Genomic DNA, 21,210 nt, shown 5'->3' on the forward strand with positions numbered 1-21,210 from the left:
CGATAGTGTATTTCTTTATTTGGGTTGCCAAGAGAGCAGCATGTAGCCACGAAACCACAGAAAAAGCAATTGTTTTGACAACATGATTGTTGCCGTCTTCTGCTTGTTGCACAGTCCTCCTTATGTATTCTAATACAAACACACTAATAATTCACTGTATTTCTTCAGACTTTAAGCTTTTTACCTTTGGAGGAGTAGACAGAGAGAATGATCTGACTCTTGTGTCTGAAGATATGAGGCGGGAAACAGCATGAAAACAGAATTCATAGACAGAATATAAAGGACGAGCTGTGGCATCATGTTGGTTTGCATCTGAAGTTCAGTTTGCAGTGTGCAAGCTGCGACTTGCAATGTCCCTTGTGGTGATTGTGGCATCTTTAGCATATCGAAGGAACCATGAGGACTGTTGAATTCAGAAAATTGATTTGCAGTTTGCAAGCAGAGACATTATAGAAGAAACACACAGCACTCAAGGAATCCTGATTTAGAATCAACGGGGAATTCCACAACCGCAGACAGGGGTAGAATTACTCTGAAAGTAAGGTTTAACACGTCCCTTAGCCGAGGTACAAAGTCAGCTTTTAAACATTTGTGTGTTTTTAATCATATGGCACAATCGTCTTCGAAGGAGTCGGAATAATATCTGGAATAATAAGATAACTGGTAACTTGGTTGGTCAGTTAGTGGTCAAAGGCTTCACAGACTTCTGAACCTATCAGAACAGCAGTAATTCCTAAAATGACCCAGATTCAGCCAATGAATTTAGTTAAATGTCTGAGTTAGTTCCTCTTGTTGAGATATTTGAATAACATCTGTAGCTCAGGTGGCAGGGCAGGTCAGCCACTAATCAGAAGGTCGGTGGTTCGATCCCAGGCTGCATCCTGGCTGCATGTCAAATATCCTTGGGCAAGATACTAACCCCATGTTTGCCTACTGGTGGTGGTCAAAGGGCCTGGTGGCGCCTGTGTCCGGCAGCCTCGCCTCTGTCAGTGCGCCCCAGGGCAGCTGTGGCTACAATGGAGCTTGCCATTGCCAGTGTGTGAATGTGTGTGTGAATGGGTGAATGACTGAATGTAGTGTAAAGCGCTTTGGGGTCCTATGGACTAGAAAAGCGCTATACAAATGCAGGCCATTTAACATCTGATGCTTTGAAGCAAGTATGCAGTGGTACGTTGCACTGGCTTTAGTCTTGAGACACTTCATGAGGTGACAAAGTGGCAACTTTTGAAAAATGAAGCCAGAGCAAAAATTATAGCAGAAATGATCATGCCTACAGCCTGCTCCAAAAAGAAGAAAAAGGATCTCTAGATATTTTCTCTGTTCATCATGGTAAATGGACTAATATTTATAGCACGTTTTACTACAAGCCTCAACACCTCAATCCACGGTGAGGCAGTTTATCTAACGTTCACACTCACACCCACGGGGAGATATTGGTCATGTTGGGGATCAGTTTACCGACCTTCTAATTCATAGATGACCCACAGCTATCCATAGCAGAACAACAGTAGGTTTCATTAATAACTTTCCAAAAGTTTCTCACACATGTGTGTCCACTCTTTAAATTAAATCTGTGCACACAGTTGGCTATTGTCACTGGAAGCATCATTTGCTTTGCATCTCGTTGGAAACTACGCCTCAGTGTGAGAGGCCAGGAGCTTTGTTTCTGGTTGTTAGCACATATGTGCAAACTGATGATTGACCAGCATGGAAGGCAACCTGCTGCTGGCTGTGGTTTCTGTGCATTGTGTGTACACAGAGTTAGCATTAGCAAGTAAGCAAGCTACTGTGATTGATCATGGCAGCTAATGCTTCCTCTTATTAACCTCCTTGTTGGCCAGCTTTGATGCAAAACATGTTTTTGATAAGCCTGTTAGCATGTTAGAAAGAAAAGCCTCACTAACATGCTAATGAGATAGAAAGGATATCAGCTAGCACTTTCAAATTAGCATCTATGAGAAATCAGACTTTCAGATACTAATGGGAGCGAAGGCCGATGCTAGCATATGAACAGCCTGTTTAACTCACAAACATCATCTGTGGGTAATACAAAGAGTCGTCTTAAAACAGGACCATCAGTTGTATCAGTACTTGTACTAAAACAGAAGCACCTTTTTTATTTTGCAACCTGGGATGCCTTAAAGCCTGAAAACGACTGGTCTATTTCTGTTACAGTGTGTGTGTGTGTGTGTGTGTGTGTGTGTGTGTGTGTGTGTGTGTGTGTCTGTCATTTGTCACCAGAACGGGCACATACTGTAGCACCATTTTTGGTCCTTACTCCTTTTCCATCGTCCCGCCGTCATCACTGGCCTTTAGCTCCGCCAGAGTCAGGAGCAAATTCAGACAAAACAGAATCAACATACAAGATAGAGAACTCATAGCTGACCTTCACACGAGGCTATAGGGGGATGTCAGAAAGAGTTCATGGGCGTTTTTGAAAGAGTCACAAGGGAGTGGCAGTGTTTTGCCACTTCCTAAATACATCTACTTGCAAAAGGATAAAACTTTAACAAACGCCGTGTGCACATGATGAGTCAGGAATCTCACAGGCATGTGATAATGCCTGTACTAGCCTGTACGAGCCAGACCCAAGCATGACCAACCTTCAGCTGGTCCTGCACTGCTGAACACTCCTTGTTATGTTGAGTTATGTTGGAGTAAGACGAAAGCTCGGATTCCTCACATGCTTCAGCAACAGAACATTTGTTCTCTATTAACAAAACTTCAGATATGAGCTCATTGTTCCTTTTAGGAATTAGCCAAAGAAGGGTACAGTGAAGGAGACTCGAGACATATGGTATGATAGCGCCCCCTATTGGCCAACCGGTGGAATGGCCTTGGAACGTGCTGATTTTCACTACACACTGAGCTAACAGAATTACTGTTGCAGGTAAAGGATGCACGCCTTTTCACTGCTGATACATGTAAATAGATAATCTGTCTAGTTTTGTTAGTGCGGCGGATGTGATGTTGCACAGCTTCACTGGAAATGAAAACAGTTATTCCACTCTGTAGGTAAGTCTGTGACCTACTCACTGGCTGTGTTTACATTTAGATTTACTTCTGAATACGTTTGAGATATTAACTGAAAACTTTTAACTTGTGAATTGCAAGAAAACATTTGTTCAGTGGCAGAAAAGTAAGTGAAAAAGTTGTAAGCTGTAGTTACTGACACTGGAAAGAATGCGTGTGAATGTGAGTGCCAGTGGTTGTCTGTGTTGACACACTGGAGGCTGCCACAGCCTGCCCTGGATGCAGTGGCTGCCCCAGAGGCCACCTCAGGCTGTCACGGATCCAGAGGCTGCTCCAGTGGTGCTCCAACAGCCGCCCCAGCTGGAGGCCGCCCCAGGTTGCCACGGAGCCTTTGCTAATTTCGTTTCTGTGCCAGCCTCAGACAGTATGGTTTCTGTTTCTGCCAGGTCTCCAGAAACCTGATCTGTGTGCTTCCCAGTTCTCCAGGGTCGGGCCTTGTGTTTCCCAGCCAGCTTATTCAAAGACAGTTTAAATACTAAGAGTAGCAGAGTAACACTGTCAGACTTCCTTGAGACTTTTGCCCTGTATTTTGAATTTGATAGCAACAACATTTGAGAAAAAGTTTGCTACTGTGTAGCGTCTCCTCTTCTTCTAACAAAAGTCAGCAAATGTCTGTGAACTGAGATCAGCTGCTAGACTTTTGGAAGAGGACCACACTGATACCAAGTCAGACAATAGGTTGTGATCCTAAAAATATATTTTCTCTGAGCACAGATAGATTTCTTGTTTAATCCTAATGTAATGTATTCCTGGCCTGTAAATCTTCTCTGATTCCATTTAAATGAGTCTGGGCTCAGAGAAGATTTACAGTATGTTCTACTAAATAAAATTATGTTTGAATTAAATGTAGCTAACCCGCCTCATTGACGTTGCATACAACTACACTTCCCAGCATTCACTTGGTGTTCGTTAACAGCCCTTAAATGAATTTTTATAACTGTGTTTTTAAATAAAATCCATATAGTAATCATTCATTGTTGTAATAAAACTACGCTGAAGCAAAAATAACGCGTACATGAATATAAAAATTTCCCTCGTGAACCATTCTGTCCATATGACAAAGCGGAAGTGACGTCTTCTTCCTTTCCTCCATTAGGTGAGTGCGTGGTGAGGTCGCGTTTTCTTCGGCTCTCCATCATACCGGTTAATTTAAAGCTATTTTTTGACTTATCTTTGTCCAGATTAAGTTTAGTAACTTGTTTTTATTCGTTAATTTCCAGATTGCAACCATGGGCCGCCGACCAGCCCGCTGGTAAGTCATTTTCTGACCCCGTTTGAGCGAAGGGCCGAGCGAGTGTTTCAGAGGAAAATGGCAGCGGCTCCTGCTCGGCGCCATGTGCACGGTGCTGGCCTGCCCCAGGCCTGAGGAATAAGAATAAAAATAATAATATGTGCTATAAAACCCGGCGTTTCTGTCGTCCTACACTGTGAACTCCATTTAAATGTTGTGTTCACAACGAGCGCCGTAAAGCAGTCCGTTCACGGGGCACGCTAGCACGGTGCGATAACAGTACAAGCTAAATGCTACTACTTTCAGCCCCAGCCAGAGTCTGTTTGAAGCCGTGAAGAGACTTAAAAGCTCCGAGTCACAGCTTATTGTGGTATAAAATAATTCCGTCACCAAATATTCTGACCCTGTTATAAGCCCACGAAGGTCACCTGACTGTGACAGTCCTCACTGCGCGGTTTCTTTTATAAATAAATTGTTGGTTTTGATTTAACGTCTGTAAAACAGGAAATGTCCTGATCGTCGGTGTGAATCAGTTTGTTACTGACTCAAGGATAGGCTGCCGTATGTTCTCCTGTTTGTCCTGCTTTAAAACACCCGCTGGGAGAAGACCCTTTTATATTTAGCTGTTAGTTTTAAATAGACGTGGTTGGGGTCAGACACACGTTGTTGCTATGCTTCAAGCAGGTTTCGCTGATGAACAATCAGATAAAAGGGATAATAGTCGTTTTATGAAGAATACTTGGTTACAGCGGTCTCGCAGTCCCTGACAGGTCAGACATCACAGGATTAATGTGTGTCTGAACAGACTCTGGCTGTTTTAGTTTTTGTCTTGTCTTTCCTGCTCTGACATCATAAACTCTGTGATTACAGTCAATCAGATGGTGTTACAGCTGCGTAGCCAGCATGTGATTGATGTGGTCCAGTGTGCTGGCTGAAGGGTTGTTAGATTGTCCACCTCTTACACTAAGATTCAGTGTTGGTGACATGTGTTTCCTCTCACAGCTACAGGTACTGCAAGAACAAGCCGTACCCCAAGTCCCGCTTCTGCAGGGGTGTGCCTGGTACGTTCTCTCTCCATGTTTCCTGTTTCAGTCTGTAACACTTCAGTGGGACCATGTTCGGGTGACATCACGGTCACCCCTCTGGACCGAACTCTCACAGTGGGCTGCTGTGAGTCCTGCAGCTTATTAAGCCGACCGGTCTCGCTGTGGTGCGGTTCTGGTGTGCAAAGGCTGCAGACACTGACTCTTTGGTTGTGTATGTCCTCAGCTGGGAGGTGCTGAGTGCTTTAAGGGACCACTGAGACAAAATGCTGCTGCTGTGTGGCTCACAATTACTTAGTTAGTCATCACTGTTTCCTTTTTAAAGCTGCTTTTCCATTGGTACCTACTCAGATCGGCTCAGCGCGTTTTTCCATTAGGTCATAGTAGTACCAGGTACTATAAAGGTACCTTTATCGTACCTGCTTGGCCCAGGTTTCAAACGATCCGAGCAGGCACTAAAATGTGATGTCATCAGACTGCAGGCCGCCGATTGGCTGGGCAGTAGCATCACGAGAGCGTCTCGTTCCCCGAGTCTGACGACGTGCCACAGGCCGAGCAGCAGGTATGTTCTCCACATCCACCTTTGTTGGAGTGTTCGTGTCACACGTTTATTCGGGACGTGTTGCTATGACGACAGCCGCGTCAGGTGACTCCAGTCGATCCGAGTAGGCGCTGATGGAAAAGCCCATGAGTTGGTCTCGCTGATGCAGACGTGAGTTTCAGTGTTCTTATCCTTCCTCTTCTGTTCTCATCAGACCCCAAGATCAGGATCTTTGACCTGGGCAGGAAGAAGGCCAAGGTGGACGAGTTCCCCCTGTGCGGCCACATGGTCTCTGATGAGTACGAGCAGCTGTCATCAGAAGGTGAGGAGACCAGGAGCCACGACTAACACACCTGTTGGTAACGTGTGTGCTTCTTTGTAGGAGCACACTTTGGCCCGTGAGTGCAGTTTACTGATAAAGACAGTGAGACGATGGCCTCTGTGGTTAAAAGACCAGGTTGCTTTAAACGTTTTGTTAGAGGTGTTATAGCTGAATGAGCCAGTCTCGTTTTCCAGTTTAGGTCACTGGCTGTTCCCAGTGTTTGTTCGGGGGGGGTACTGATTACTACTGTGGGAAACTATTGTATAGCTGTGAGATGTTTGTAACCTGATGTAACAGCTTGTATATTAAATATAAAAACTATCCTAGTATACAGCACACACACTCTCTGCGAGCTTTAAAGCTGCTCCATAAAGACTCCTGTATATGAGGAAGGAGCCAGTTAAACTGGGCCACAGCTGCTTACTGGCACCAGGAACGTTAAACTGGGCTCGTCACAGGTTCAGTGCATTAGGCAGATAGACTTGGTGCTAATGTGTGACTCGTCTGTGGAGGGTCTGCTGTATCACAGTGGCTAACAGGAGGAAGGCTGCTCAGCCACACCCTGAGCACGTTACTCAGTAAGGAAGCATGCACTGCTGCCTGCATGAGTACGTTACTGTTAGAGGATGCACTGAGCCTGGTAGCTGCAGTGTTGGGTCTTAGGGGAAAGTAAAGGTTCCAGGTTAGAACAGTAAAGTTTGTCTTGACTGCGTTCGAGTCCTGGGTTCAGAGAGACGTCAGAGCACAGCTCTCACTCGTGTGATGACCTCAGTAAGCCCCTCCTCCTCAGTTTGTCTGGCTCGTGTTAATGCTGCAGTCAGTCAGGGTTGTTGGCAAACACAAACAGCGGTGCCTATAACTTCATGCATGTTGTGCTTCAACCCCTGTAGCTCTGGAAGCTGCCCGTATCTGTGCTAACAAGTACATGGTGAAGACCTGCGGTAAGGACGGTTTCCACATCCGCATGCGTCTGCACCCCTTCCACGTCATCCGCATCAACAAAATGTTGTCCTGTGCTGGAGCTGACAGGTGAGAGGCTGACTGACCCGTAGCCCTGCTGCACTGAGCGCAGTCTGGCTCATCCTGTAATCCTCTTGTTTTGTGTCGGGCAGGCTCCAGACTGGAATGCGTGGTGCTTTTGGTAAACCCCAGGGCACCGTGGCCCGCGTGCACATCGGTCAGGTGATCATGTCCGTGCGTACCAAGGCCCAAAACAAGGAGCACGTGGTGGAGGCTCTGCGCAGAGCCAAGTTCAAGTTCCCTGGCCGTCAGAAGGTAAATGCTCCCAAAGCTTCTGCTGTAATAAATGTAAAGTGACGTGAGTCCTCTGCAGCTTATTAAGCCGACCGGTCTCGCTGTGGTGCGGTTCTGGTGTGCAAAGGCTGCAGACACTGACTCTTTGGTTGTGTATGTCCTCAGCTGGGAGGTGCTGAGTGCTTTAAGGGACCACTGAGACAAAATGTGTCTTCATCAGGAGCTTAGTGTAAGTAAGTGTACTGAAAGGCTGAACCAATGTCTGTGCTCTCGCCCTCAGATCCACATTTCCAAGAAGTACGGCTTCACCAAGTTCAACGCCTGTGACTTTGATGACATGATGGCCGAGAAGCGTCTGATTCCTGATGGCTGTGGGGTCAAATACATCCCCAACAGAGGCCCTCTGGCCCGCTGGAGGGCCCTGCACGCAGTCTGAGGCTGCTCTCTGTGCCCACATAATCAATAAAGATGGCTTTGATTACAAAAGTGATGAGAGTGTGGCTTTGTCTTCATTGAACATGAAATCGCACATCAAGTCTGGGGGAGGTTTTCTAACGTTGTTTCCAGTTGCACTTGAGACTGGACACATTAATCTTACCACAGGTGTTAGGAGTTATACTGAAGTGTGAGCAGTGTGTGTGAGGATCGTTACAGATCCTAACCTCTATAACTGCATACAGTCCCACACTAACAGCTGATGGTCTCCTTCATGGGGCTCAAAGTATTCAGCCTTTAATTCTGTTAATTTACAGCTGAGGAAACACTGAACACGCTTTGGACTGTAAAGGTAGCATGCTGAAAGCCTCGTCTGTCTTCTCTGCTGTCCCACAAATGACATGAACAGGTATCCACATTCATTGATACTGAACACAGGTGGATGTTACCTTCTGACAGGTAACAGTCACGTGGAGCTGTAGCTGAACTGTAAACACCAGTTTAACCAAAATAAGAACAAAGTTGCAACATTAAAGAACAGCGGCTCAGTAGGATGAGTGCTCTGCAGTGATCAGACCTGTGACGTGTCCATGCTCTCAGCTCAGTTTGACTTGTTGCTGCGTTTCAGGTAAAGAGCTTTAAATGAACTTGCGTCTGTGTTCTTATTGACGAGCTGCTGAAGCATCGGGAACAGCGGACAGCTAAACGTGTTGGCAAATCAGGATTAGAAGATAATCAAACACATTATTGCTGCCACCGCTGTGGTTAACTTAGGGATATAATGTCCAGTAGGTGGAGCTACTGTTTGTTTTTAAGGAGACCAAATGAAGGTCCTGGTTCAGCGTCTGCAGCTCCCACCATAGCACCAGCTGTACTGCTGTATGTAGTTCAGTGCTCACTGTTGCGCTTCTCGTGGGACATTTCTGTGAGAAACAGTTTTTGCAGCACGTTTGGAGTCCGTAACGTTTGTTTTCATCCATCTGTTTGGCAGCGGTGTGTCCCTGCTTCATCCAGGCCGACCTGTCCGCTGGAGACAGGAGGACAGTCTGCAGGTTCTCCCGTGTTTTCCTGGCTGGCTTCCTCCCACGGTCCAGAGACATCTGTTAGTGGGTGGGGCTAACTGGTGATTCTAGATTTCCTGTTGGAATCACTGGCAAGAAGATTACAAAGAAATGAAATCTAGGATGAAAGTTTGGACAGCGGTGGGAGTGGACACTTCATTGCATTCAGGTGATGGCTGGTTTCACCTGTGTCTTTGTATGCCACAGCGTAGCTTGTGCCAGGTGTTGGACACTGGCTGTGAGACACAGTTCACAGGTCCGGACTTGTGAGTGGGAGGACACCGTGTGATTATTCCACAGCTGGAACGGCAGCGCTCTTGATGACATCACAGCTCACCTGGTCTCAACCCCACTGTGTTTTTACTGCCACCTCCGTTAATTTCACAGATGAATACAAAACTATTTCCAATAATACGCCTCAGTACTAGATTTCTTTTTTTTAAAGTGTTTTAAGCTCTTGGGGGGGTGTTTTTAAGGACCACTGATGTGAAACTGGTTCGTTCATCTGTTTCCTTTGCCGTGCATACACCGTGCATACACCACCATGCTGAAATAAATACAGAATAAACACCGTGTAACGTTTTAATGACGTGTGCGTGCATGTCGAGGACCTACAGCAGCCTGTAATCTCCTCCATGCTCCTGAAGGTGGCAGTGACATTACTGAGGAGCTCGCCTGCCTGTGCGACCTGTGGAGGTTCCAGGTGTCATCCCAGATTCCCAGCAGGACACTGATCCGAGTTAGAAACGCTGAGGAGTGAACCACGTCAGGTGCCTCCACCTGTAAAGCTGTTCCTGTTTCAGGTTCCTCAGTGTTGCCCCCTGCTGTTAGTTTAACAGCCCTTTCTGCTAACTGACCAGATCAATATCTCTGAAGTGTAACTGACACGGTCCTAAGCTCTGATGAACAAGTCTTTGAATGTTTTGGAGCAGTGTACACGTCTTTAACCTGCAGGCTGTCTTAAACTTCCCACACCTGATCTGTTCATCTGTGGACTGTTTGCCTCCTCACAGTAAATACTTAAGTCATATATGTGTAACCAGGCAGGTTTGTGGTTTTTTTACTTTGAAGTATTCAAATGTTAATGTCTGCAATGATTTTCCTGATAAAGACTTGATCTCTGACAAACAGAAGAAAGTTTTTCACAGCAGCAGATCTCCTGCTGCTTCCTCCTTGTAGTCCCTCCTACAGGAAACAGAGTGGCGGGGGTAGCTTTGAGTTTCAGTCGAGAGACAGGAGTAAGAAGCGAACACACCCTACAACTCCAAGAAGTCCCAGAGCTGGTAAGCTGTAGTTTGACGACCCACAGAAGGAGCGAGTGAAGGAAAAGCCGTCTCAGTGGAGCGTGTGACCTGTAATCTGCTGCTGTGTGTTTATGACTACAGAGCTGCACAGAGCTGCACTCTCCTACACACTAAGCTGTGTGTCTGGGTTCAAGACCTGACAGCTGGAGCTCACATTACAGCAGCTGGTACAGCCTGCTACACACACGCTGTAGTTTCATGTGTTGTGCTGAAAGTAGACGTGTAACAGCTTTAGAGCTAACAGAGCTGAACTAGAGTCATTTCTCCATGTTTCCCATGACGTCAGGATCATTCCTGCGATGGTCACTGCTCCGTGTTTTCTGTTTGATTTTAGGATTTTATCATCTTGTTTTCTGGAGTTTCGCTTCTTGTTTTCCACGTTAGTTTCAGATGTGTGCCGTGGGTTTTCCATGATTGTTTCCGTGTGTCCTGTTTCATACTGACTGGACTGTTATGTTTGTTTGTTTTCCTTCATATTTCTCCTGTTTGGGTTTCTGGACATTGTTCTCCAGGCCCTGAGGAAATGATGTGGTTACAGTTGCTGCAGGACACTAAGAGCAGTGACAGACTGAAGTAACTGAACACCGTGGTCTTCCTGTCAGGGACTCATCAGTCCACAGATGTGATTGCACTCATTAATGCAAAACATCTGTGGCTGAGGGGGGACCTTGGACAGACCTGGACTAGTTTGGTTTCCTGAAGACGTGTCAGCTCTATCTTCAGCTCTAAGAACCTGAGTGGATTTGTCCCTTAAGAGGAACCACTACTGATCATGTGCATCATCTCGTGAGCCAAAGTGTGAATGTGTGGGTCATCATCAGCAGGGGTTTCGGGTGAAACCATCGTGACCAACAGACTGAAAGCTAACTGGCTATGTTATTTTGTCTGAAAGTAAATATGAGTGGACATTTTTTAATGAACACACTATTAGTTATTTATGTGAGAACATTTTTAAGGAGCTGAAATGGTAAATGTGTGAGCCTCTGCATTGGCCCTGTGACAGGGTGGTGACGTGTTCAGGGTGGACCCCTCCTCCCAGGTCACCTGACCTTAGATAAGGGGAAGAACAAATATGTGGTTCATGTCTAAGATTCATGCTAAAGCTATTGTTGGTTATCAGGAGGAATTGGAGAAGTGAATAATTTTAATTTCACAAGAAACAGGAAGAAACAGGAAGTTTCACTGCTGAGTCAAACCACGAGAAACAGGAATAATCACAGTTCATGTTTACGCACAAACAACAACAACAGCCATTAGATTTGTGCTGGTTTACTGTTTACTTCTTTTTTATCAATTAAAATCATTCAAGTTAAAAACCTTTTAGTTATACAACCCCAGCTCCAAAAATGTTGTTCCCAAATCAAACAGATGGTGAAACACCATTAGAGGAAAACATTCTGGATTTGATGGCAGCAACAAACTCCCGTCTTCTTTGCACCATCAGAGATGCAGTGGTCTGTCTCCTCTTTAGTCCACATCTCAGTTATGTTGACATCAAAGCTTCCATCAAAAGTGTTTTTTTAAACACCAAACAAAGCTGAATTTGTCCCGTAGCAGCCCTCAGCTCATGTGTTTCATCATGTTTCTCGATGGGGACTGTGCTTCCTTCCAGCTGTGGGCCATGAGTCTGTCTCTCCTCCTGCTGCTCGCCGTCCTCGTGGATGTGACCGATACTAAAGCTGGTTCAGATTTTAGGATCTGTGCCTTCAACACACAACACTTTGGTGAATCCAAGTCGAAGAAGAGTGACGTTATGGGGACTCTTGCCAGGGTAAGGTAAAAAGAAAGACTGGGTAAGAGTGCTTGTGTTCTTGTATTTGGCTCAAACAGCTGAGGGACAGTGTCGTGGTTCTTTAGTGGACGATAGTCACTACATGGCTGTAGCTAGTGGGGCCACTAACAAACTGACAGAATTACTCAGTGAATCAGTAAAAATGATTTGTTTAGAGAAACTTGTTTCCTGTTTGAAAATTTGTTCACCACATTGTGAAATTAACCAAAGCAACCAAACAAAGGCTATGAAGACACTTCCATGCATTATCATTTAGCACCACAAGGTGGCGCAGAGTCAATGCCAACGCGTTCCTTACTACATCAGTCGGAATGAACACGTTCTAATTTGCGCGGTGGTCTGGGAAAAGGACCAAAAAGAACAAATATAACAAATATTTTTAGGGATGCAGGACATTTTTACTTTATTGCAGGTGACCAGTGGGACGAATAATGAGTGGCTCCTCTGTGTGTCCCACTCCCACTCACCTTTTCATGGCTGTGCTGTGTCTCCATTTCAGATCATCACACGCTGTGATGTGTGTTTGCTCCAGGAAGTGAGAGACAGTAGAGGAAAAGCTTTACCACTGCTGCTCGACTCCCTAAAACGGTGATTATTCATTCGCTTACACACACACACACACACACACACACACACACACACACACACACACACACACACACACACACACACACACAGATACCCACAGATACCCCCACAGACACCCACACACAGACCCACAGTCACCCACACACACCCACAGACACCCACAGACACATGTTATTGCATCAGTTTGGAGGTGAGTGGTTTGGACTCTAAATGCTCAAACTTAGCGACTGACACATGCAGTGACTGCATCCCCGTCCCATCTGTGCTGTTTCACCCTCAGGTTTGACACCAAGTATAAATATGAGACTGTGGCCAGCGAGAGACTGGGCAGGTCTGAGACATACCAGGAGCAGTACGTGTTTGTGTACAGGTGAGCTACACCTCTGTGCAGAGGACATCTAAGTGCAGGTATAGTGACGGAGTCTGGCTTCACTGAACCTGAATGTGTTCAGGAAGGAGACGGTGAGGGTCACGGACCAGTATCAGTACCCTGATAATAAACCAGGAGATGTCGACGCTTTCTCCAGAGAGCCGTTTGCTGTCCGCTTCAGAGCGGACCGCACAGGTCGGTCCCCGATGCTTCCCTGTGACAGAATGGAAATATTGGTGCTGTTGGATGGATTCTCCCTCTAACCCTCATTTCCATCCTCAGCTATAAAGGAGTTTGTTCTCATACCTCAGCACACCACGCCCTTCAACACCACCAAGGAGCTCGATGCCCTCTATGATGTTCTACAGCATGTGAGAAACATGTGGAAAACTGAGGTAAAGACTATTTTGGCATTCATCAAACAGACAAGAAGTCAATACCACAGGTGTACATGGTGACCGCTGTGCTGTAATGGGCAGAATGTGATGCTTCTTGGAGACTTTAATGCGGGCTGTGGCTACCTCGCTAAGAAGAACAGGAAGAATGTGCGCCTAATCACAGACACGAATCTTATTTGGCTCATCCCAGACGACGCTGACACCACCGTGCGATCGACCACATCCTGCCCCTACGACAGGTAAACGCACAAAGCTTTGATTCAGGAGAGTTCCCAAGATTTTAGGATCCCTGGAACTTTTCAAGAAACAAAGTTTCCTTTGATAAAAGCTGATATGCAATATGTAAATGTAAGCAGACTATAGCAGACTTAAATGTGACCGTGTGAATGAAATAAGAGACATGAGTAAATGTGTGCTGCTCTCTGCTTGTGCCAACAGGATTGTTGTGAATGGGGAAACCTTTCACAGAGCCATCGTGCCTGCTTCAGCCAAACCGTTTAACTTTCAAGAGCAATACGGACTGACGGAGGAGCAGGTAACAGTCCACGCTCTGCATGTCTGTACCAGTGTGTGTGGACTGTACAGAAAGACACACCTACAGAGTGTGTTAAACACGGTGTGCTGTGATTTTGTTACTGAAACAGATCAAACTCTGTTCATTTGTTGACACTGGCTGTTCTTCCTGTGTTTTTTATTCAGGCGCTGGATGTCAGCGACCATTACCCGGTGGAGGTCCTGCTAAAGGTCAAGGATTCCAGAGCCTTTCTTGGGGGCTCATCTATTACCAGTGGAAACCAGTTTATGACTTTGTTTGTCCTAAGCCATGTTGCCTTTCAAATATTGACAAGGTAGTTAAATAATAAACCTTGAGGATGAGATAGGTCTGTGTTATAGCCAAGTTCATGAACTGATGAGGACATGCGGAGCTGAACTTTCCAAATATCCCTGATGTTGGTCTGCAGGTTAAAAAAGATAAAATTACACAACTATTTACCTTCAACAATATGGCTTTGACTGCAGTGTACAATGGCCGAGCTGTGTGTGGATGTGTATGCGTGACTTCAGTGTTAGGCTGCAGATTCGCTCAGTTTATGGCAGCTGGACCCAAAGTGTTCAAAGATCAAATACACATGATTTCATCCACAGCACACAAAACTGTGCACACAACTGACAATGAAAGTTTCTCACCTGCTGTAAATATTTGTGAGTGTGTTTATGGTGTAAAAATCATCTGAGGCCAGGTTTGTTTTCAGTGCAGAGGTAAGTGTAAACTTCACGTTTCGCTGTTTTCTGTTTGTTTTTTTCAGCCTTTAGTGCGACAGGACAGAAAGACGAGGAGTAAGACATGCTGCTCACGGCTGCAGGCTCGATTCAAACACAGGCCTAAAGGCCGTAAACTTTAGTGTGCTCCCAGGATGAGCAGGGGAGTTTCTAAATACGATCGAGGACACGCTAACCTCCTTTCCTTTCTTGTTTCTGATTGGACAGCCAAATTGGACTTTTCTGCTCCTGCACACACTATTAAACTATCATTGATTCCCATTATTGTGTCATGACCAGCTTCTTGAGATGTCTTCATGGACAGTTTGCAGATCATCATGTGTCAGACTGGACACTGTGGACGACTGCTCTGTGGGCTTAGATCCTGCCTGTGTTCTTACCTAGTGTCAGAATCCTCGGCTGTGCAGCAGAAGACTGTTTGATGAATTCTGAGTGAGAAGTTTACAACAGAGGTGCACAGCTTTGGTCTGCGTACAGAGAGCGTCTGTATGTGCTGCTGCTGCTCTGATCGTCCACATGTCAGCCACAGAGACGAAGTGAAAAAAGTGTGAAAACCTGAAAACTGTAACAGCTGAACTTCCTGCTGAACTCCGCTCCTTTCCCAATCGATCAGTATTAGACAGACAGTGTGTCATACACGCCGAGCACAACCCAAACAGACATGCTTCATTTTTCTTGCTTAATATACAAAACAAAGCCTCCCAGTCTTTGTTTTATTGCAGCTACAGAGCTTGTCGTTTGTTACTCTGACATGAAAGTGTTGGCGCTACATGAATGTGAAGTCGTAACTCTGATAGACCCTCACCATCATCACCTCACTCTCTCTCTAAATCACACGTGCAAAATAACAACAGCAATCCCAGGCTGTGGGACACGTACACGTCATATAAGGTCACACCACGATGTCTGTAATCATGGAACAAAGGAGAAGTGTCCACAAACCCACTGTGTGGGTCACCTCATCCTCGGTCTGTGTTACTTTACAGTGGAACAGACACTCATATTACAGTAAGAGCACATATTATAACAACAGTAGTAACAATGTTTCAGACTGTATCTTTTGAGCCTTGCGGGTCGTTGTACTCATCCTGCTCTCTTCTCTCTCTCCTCTTTTGAGCACCATTTTTCTCTTTGCTCGCTCAACATGAAATAAAATGCTGCTGTGCTGTTTAACTCTATAACACAAAACTGTCGCATGGTTGACGTCAGCAGGTCTGCAGGGATTTAGTCAAATTCTCAGGCAAAATTCTTTGAGGATCTAATTGTTTGAGGACCAGGCAGCAAGTTCAGAAGGTACCAGTACTATATTTCCCAGCATGCATCTGTGCCATCACAGCTTTCCTGAATAGGTGTATACTTTAATCAATGTAGTGTAAAATATGTAAGGACAGATTTGAAAATAATCCTGATCAGAACAACGTGTGCTGTAAAAGCTATGACACAGAGCAGAACTCTTATGATGTGGTCACTTTGCATTACATACTTATATTAACTGTGTTACGTCAGAGTCAGGCCTGGGAGTGCCCGGCTGACCTGTGGGATGTCGCCTGCAGCTGTAGCTGTGACAGTATCATCGTCATACCCTCCAAGCCTGGAGCTGTAACATAGATATTACAGCTGTGTTGACCTTTGGAAATAAGAAATACCTTTTGTATTTCTGTTGGCGTAAACATTAGAAGATAAGAAGAAGAAGACATTTCGTGTGTCTGCTGCATGAGTTCGATTTGTCCAGACTTTTGCATGGAGCTGAATGTCTCAAGTCAGATAAAAGGAAACGACCTCTATTTTTAAAATATCTGATTTATTTTTCTGCACATCAAACTGCCCTGAAGCAGTGCTGGCATGCACGCATTGCACAGTATCAGGGTTACAATTCCATGTTATTCAGCACATAGTGCAGACTGTGTGTTGCAAGGATCAGATTTACTGTCAGTGATGCTTGCGTGTGGTGGCAGCGTGCCTGTGTTTGTGCTGAGTTATCTGCTATTTGTGTCCTATTTGTCTTGTCTGTTTGCTCTTCTTCTGCTCTGTTTATTCTGGTATGCAATCCTAACGGCGTTATCTGTGACAGAAACAGAAGCACACAGATAACAGAAACAAACCTGCACACTTACATGTGGAAAATCTGCAAGTTTGTCTTTTTTCACTTTGTAAATCGTGTGTCAGTCAGTTCAGTATTTCCTGATTCACTGAAACTATGTGTCCTCAAAGATTCAAGATTCAAAGATTCAAGCGTTTATTGTCACGTGTACAAAGAAAAGCATTTCTCTGTGCAATGAAAGTCTTTCTCTGCTGTCCACACACAGATGCAGGTTAATATGTACAAACAGATCAAATAAAAAAAGCATAAATAAATACAACAGAATAAAACTGAGGTAGATATCAATTTCTCTACTTTGTGCAGACAATCAAACAGCATAAAGAGTAGTTTAGCTGTTGGCCATGAAATAAAAACACAGCTTCTTCAGTGGAAACAGTATTTTATGGAGCCCATCAGCAAAAAGGGAATTAGGGCATCGTGAGCAGACTGATGTCAGCATGAGCGGGGAAAGTGACCGAGGTGGGATGCTTGCTGTGTTTTTGAGCTGACGAACACCCTGAGCTCTGGGAAACATTGTAAGGTTAATAAATCAGAAGATAACAAACATTACACAGTTTCAGTTCTGAAGTAAATGACTTTTTGAAGTTACAGTGAGCCAAGTGTCTTTGTTACACAGACCTGTCGGTCTATCCTTCAGGCCTGGGCCCTCTAACACATAGACCACAAGAAAAATGACTAAATCCTGTTTTGCATGGTTGGATCTGAACAAGGTTCCAGGTCGAGCTTCAACATGCAACAAGAAGAAATGTTACTGAGACAAAACATTTTGCTGAGCATGCAATTTATTGAAAACAACATTTAAACTGAAAAAGGCTGTTTGACAGGACCACACCTCCAGAAACCCTATAACCCCCCTCCCCCCCCCTCCCAAAAAAACAAAGCAAAGGTCCAAACATGAACTCAGTAAAGAGCTCTACTGTTATCGATCACTTCAAAAATTCATTGCAGCACGTTTGATCCAAGCAGGACTGTATGTTCTTTGCATGTGTGTATAATCATGTCAAATCCTTCACTGGGCGAGCACCTGGCCACATGTTTGAGCACGTATCCAGCTGAACAAAAGTCTGGGGGGTAAGGTTTGTTTAGCACGATAAGATGAGACTGCAAACAGACTCAAAGCTATAAATGCTGCGTGTTTCTGCAGCAAGCATCAGTCTCACTGAGTCCCCTGAAACCATGCTCCGCCTCAGCAGCACGCTCTGTGAGTACAGTCAGCATTTTCTCATTCATGTTGTTTTCTAGCTGAAGAAGATTTCTTCAGTTCATGTATTTAAGGGTAAAGTATCACGTGTTTTCATATTTGGCCACATTATAAATTGAGAGTGCTGCTCCTTTGTTTTTCAGTGTTGGCAGCAGCCTGTCTGCTTGTTAGCACAGGTAAGTGTCTGCTAGTCTGATTGTTTCTCAGTGTGCTTAGTTTTAATATGTGAGTTAGACTAATTGCTCCATGTGTGCTTTAAAGGTGCGCAGAGAGTCATCACGTGTGGGAACCACGTCCACCGGCTGAGCTGTGGTAAGACCCAACCACTCATGTTTCTCAGCGCCGCAGTGTTTCTACGTGTTATTGTTATTTATTTATTGGGGACGAATGTCGAACACAGATCACATCATAGACACACAGTGAGGTACGAGAGCAGAAACACTCAGGACCGACTTTAAACCATGAGTACAGAACTCCACATGCTGATATCCAGCAGAAGCTTTACACCATAGTGTCCTATTCCTCCAGTTTTTATTCACATCTCTTCAGTTGCCTTAGAAAAAGTGTCCATACAGAAAGCCACAGTGGTCGTATAGAGCCCGGAGCCACACACGGTGGTACATTACCCCCCCACTCTGAGGATAGGCGGGAGAGAATGGACGGGTGGATTTTACACCCTGTGAAGTGTTTCAGCAAACATACACCGTCATTTATCGCCTGGAAAAACCTCCACACAACATTGCATCAAAACTAAATAAGTGGCACACATGAGTTTAATATAATCACCACTAAGTTAGATTTGGAAAACACGCCCGTTTCTTTAAGGGATCCTTGATTTGGTTCTATGAGTACAGAGTGTGTAAGACAGGAATGACATTTGTGTTTGGGAAGCATACAAAGCAGCGAGTGAGCATCTCTGCAGTTTGTGTTTGTGAGTTTGTGAGGCTGACGGTAGCTGCAGACGTCCCTGGTTGGTAAGCTCTGTCGTTGCGTTTGAATACTTGCCTCTGTGATGTCCAACAGAAACTGGAGTGATTCGTGTCCAGGAGTCCATGTATGGACGAAGAGACCGGGACACGTGCAGTGGAGAGAAAGCTGAAGAGGTGGCCATCAATACTGCGTGCTCTCTGGAGGGTGCTGAAGACACCATCAGGACAAGGTATACGTCCCAATAACACACTGGTATTTGCTATCAATGGATGTCACTGCTGCTGATCACCACATATAGATATTTCTAAGTGTTATAGAAGATTACCAAAAAAGGAATTATGTCTGTTCTAACTGTAACTGATGCATGTTATGTTATCTGCCTGCGCATGAAGGAGCGTTAACCCTGACATATGAAACTGTGTATCTAAGTGCTTCTTCTTGAGATCGACACAGAAGGTGGTATTGTGTACATCGCCACATGCATGTGCTTAATAAATGATCGTTGATTGACTGGACCTGCTCTGAGTTTGTTTCTCAGCCCAACATCAAAGAAGTCGGGACAGGTCCTGTAGAATAACAGGGGATGAAATGTGCTGCATGTATAGTGTGAAACTTCAGTGATGTGAGAGATCATGTCTGGAAGACGAGATGCTTTTTGAAAAGTGAATATAAAAGAATCAGAGTGCCTTCTTGCTTTCATGGATAGTGATCGTGGAGTAAGAAATGCCAGGTTATCAGATCCAGTGCAAAGCTGGGACTGCGAGCCTTTCGCCTCAGACAAAACAGACGATTTCACTTTGATGATATTTGTGGGGAATTCCTTTTACCTTACAAGACCCCATAATCACGTAGAACCCAATGAAAGACTGTTCTTCTCAGCGTTGGTGGGATTTCCCATGGTGCTTCACTGCTGACTCTACTTTCTATTATCTGTTCAGCTGTGACGGCAAGAAGGTGTGTGAAGTAACCCCGGCCATCTTTGCAAGAGATCCCTGCAATGACACCTTTAAATACATCCAGACCACCTACACCTGTATACCAGCAAGTAAGTCATGCACCTGCTTTAAACAGTAGGCTCTGAGTGCTCCACCTAATCTGACTGATGTTACTTTGGCAGTTCACCTGATAACCTGCGAGCAGTCTATGGTCGAACTGCAGTGCGGTAAGATCACGTGTGACCCGACAAACTTTGACGTGTCCTGATAACTGCCTCTCCAAGCACCCTTCTTCAGTTTTCAACAGCACGCACTGCTTTCTTTGACAGACCAGGGCCACGTCATCCACGTGTACCATGCTGATTTTGGGCGCCGTGATCCACACATATGCTCCTTCAGACGGGAGGCCTCACACATGGAAAACATCAAGTGTTCAAACCCCACTAGCAAAGTTGCTGAAAGGTACAGCTTTAACATTAATGTGACTTTTTACTGTGAGTGACCAACGAGATCTTAAACATGACTATGAAGTCTTTGGTCTTTGGCACTTTCCTCTCGTAGCTAACGACATATATTTCTGAAGCTAGCGGAGCTGAAAGTATGATTTGGGTGAGCTGGGACGTGCAACCATCACTTTGTGTTCACAGCGTTTGCTGTCCCCACACAGCCAGGGGTTATAGCCTGGGTTTGATCAGTGTTATTAATCACCAGTATTTGGATTTACATAATTAGTGTTGTACTTCTTTTGCACATCCACATCATTCATACACATCGTCTAGTATGAGAAAACAACAAACAAATGTGTCTTTAATTTGCATTGTCAGCTGGGGATCTTTACTACCTGCCTTTAAGTGTTTCATCTGCACTCTGCTGCTCTGCATCCACAGGTGTAATGGGAAACGCACCTGTTCTATGAGAGCAAGCAGTGGAATGCTTGGCGACACCTGTCCGCGTATGTACAAATACCTGGAGCTGACCTACAACTGTCTGAGTAAGTAGCTCAAAGGATGAAGAGTATGTGAACGGTTCATGACACAAGGGGAAGGAAAACCAGCAGCAGAGCCAAACAGGTGCTCAGTGATCCACCTGTGATGCCAACAATAACAGGCTGCTTTATTTAGCTTCCTTCTTCATGTGAACTGTTACAGTGAACAGCCAACCACGTCTGACTGTGTGTGTTTGATCTGTTGCAGAATCTGTAGGTGCTTGAGAGGATTAAAGATCCTGCAGTAACAGTATCCTTCACTAAATAAAATACATGAAAAACAACAAGTTTCTGTGTGTTTGTGACTCGTCAGTGTTTTCATGTGTCCTCACATCTATACAGAGCTTTCACTCACTGGGCCCACGTCCTCATTTAAGAACGAGAACAAACAGCTTGTAGAACTGG

At 45.0% G+C, this 21,210-nt stretch overlaps 3 protein-coding genes and 2 non-coding genes across 6 annotated transcripts; all 5 read left to right on the top strand.

Annotated features, from left to right (window-relative positions):
• The first annotated feature begins 4,133 nt into the window (after window positions 1-4,133).
• Window positions 4,134-7,914, top strand: rpl10 (ribosomal protein L10). Its single transcript, XM_005918384.2, has 6 exons — window positions 4,134-4,285; window positions 5,267-5,325; window positions 6,063-6,170; window positions 7,061-7,199; window positions 7,283-7,445; window positions 7,705-7,914. Exons 1-6 carry the CDS (start codon window positions 4,263-4,265, stop codon window positions 7,858-7,860), a joined length of 648 nt encoding a protein of 215 aa, XP_005918446.1. The 5' UTR covers window positions 4,134-4,262; the 3' UTR covers window positions 7,861-7,914.
• Window positions 5,442-5,574, top strand: LOC121814255. The gene has a single exon (XR_006054235.1). It is a non-coding gene; the product is annotated as a small nucleolar RNA SNORA70 (small nucleolar RNA).
• LOC121814256 lies at window positions 7,498-7,630 on the top strand. The gene has a single exon (XR_006054236.1). It is a non-coding gene; the product is annotated as a small nucleolar RNA SNORA70 (small nucleolar RNA).
• A 2,130-nt stretch (window positions 7,915-10,044) lies between the features above and the next one.
• dnase1l1 (deoxyribonuclease I-like 1) lies at window positions 10,045-14,914 on the top strand. 2 transcript variants are annotated; one of them, XM_005918386.3, is made up of 10 exons: window positions 10,045-10,203; window positions 11,837-11,995; window positions 12,516-12,604; window positions 12,885-12,974; window positions 13,057-13,169; window positions 13,257-13,369; window positions 13,454-13,611; window positions 13,811-13,907; window positions 14,072-14,220; window positions 14,680-14,914. In XM_005918386.3, the coding sequence occupies exons 2-10, from the start codon at window positions 11,846-11,848 to the stop codon at window positions 14,684-14,686; spliced, it is 966 nt and encodes a 321-aa protein (XP_005918448.1). In that variant the 5' UTR covers window positions 10,045-10,203; window positions 11,837-11,845; the 3' UTR covers window positions 14,687-14,914. The 2 variants fall into 2 exon arrangements, with proteins under 2 accessions (XP_005918448.1, XP_005918449.1); XM_005918387.3 differs by lacking the exon at window positions 10,045-10,203 and adding an exon at window positions 10,222-10,391.
• Window positions 14,915-17,836: 2,922 nt separating this feature from the next.
• LOC102311642 (L-rhamnose-binding lectin SML) lies at window positions 17,837-21,089 on the top strand. The gene is made up of 9 exons (XM_005918388.2): window positions 17,837-17,955; window positions 18,099-18,131; window positions 18,217-18,267; window positions 18,979-19,114; window positions 19,824-19,930; window positions 20,003-20,047; window positions 20,150-20,282; window positions 20,708-20,811; window positions 21,014-21,089. Exons 1-9 carry the CDS (start codon window positions 17,880-17,882, stop codon window positions 21,028-21,030), a joined length of 702 nt encoding a protein of 233 aa, XP_005918450.1. The 5' UTR covers window positions 17,837-17,879; the 3' UTR covers window positions 21,031-21,089.
• Window positions 21,090-21,210: the final 121 nt, after the last annotated feature.

Source organism: Haplochromis burtoni, unplaced genomic scaffold (genome assembly GCF_018398535.1).
Source record: "Haplochromis burtoni strain Fernald_Lab_line unplaced genomic scaffold, NCSU_Asbu1 Contig_30, whole genome shotgun sequence".
Lineage (NCBI taxonomy): Eukaryota > Metazoa > Chordata > Actinopteri > Cichliformes > Cichlidae > Haplochromis > Haplochromis burtoni.

Excerpts from the sequence above, each read along its gene's own strand:
- dnase1l1 (XM_005918386.3), top strand. The coding sequence starts at position 11,846 with ATGAGTCTGTCTCTCCTCCTGCTGCTCGCCGTCCTCGTGGATGTGACC. Across the intron at positions 13,370-13,453 it reads GAAACATGTGGAAAACTGAG|AATGTGATGCTTCTTGGAGA; the intron begins GTAAAGACTATT and ends TGTAATGGGCAG. Across the intron at positions 13,612-13,810 it reads ACATCCTGCCCCTACGACAG|GATTGTTGTGAATGGGGAAA; the intron begins GTAAACGCACAA and ends TTGTGCCAACAG.
- rpl10 (XM_005918384.2), top strand. The coding sequence starts at position 4,263 with ATGGGCCGCCGACCAGCCCGCTG. Across the intron at positions 6,171-7,060 it reads CGAGCAGCTGTCATCAGAAG|CTCTGGAAGCTGCCCGTATC; the intron begins GTGAGGAGACCA and ends CAACCCCTGTAG. Across the intron at positions 7,200-7,282 it reads TCCTGTGCTGGAGCTGACAG|GCTCCAGACTGGAATGCGTG; the intron begins GTGAGAGGCTGA and ends TGTGTCGGGCAG.
- LOC102311642 (XM_005918388.2), top strand. The coding sequence starts at position 17,880 with ATGCTGCGTGTTTCTGCAGCAAGCATCAGTCTCACTGAGTCCCCTGAA. Across the intron at positions 17,956-18,098 it reads CCGCCTCAGCAGCACGCTCT|TGTTGGCAGCAGCCTGTCTG; the intron begins GTGAGTACAGTC and ends TTTGTTTTTCAG. Across the intron at positions 19,115-19,823 it reads GAAGACACCATCAGGACAAG|CTGTGACGGCAAGAAGGTGT; the intron begins GTATACGTCCCA and ends TTATCTGTTCAG.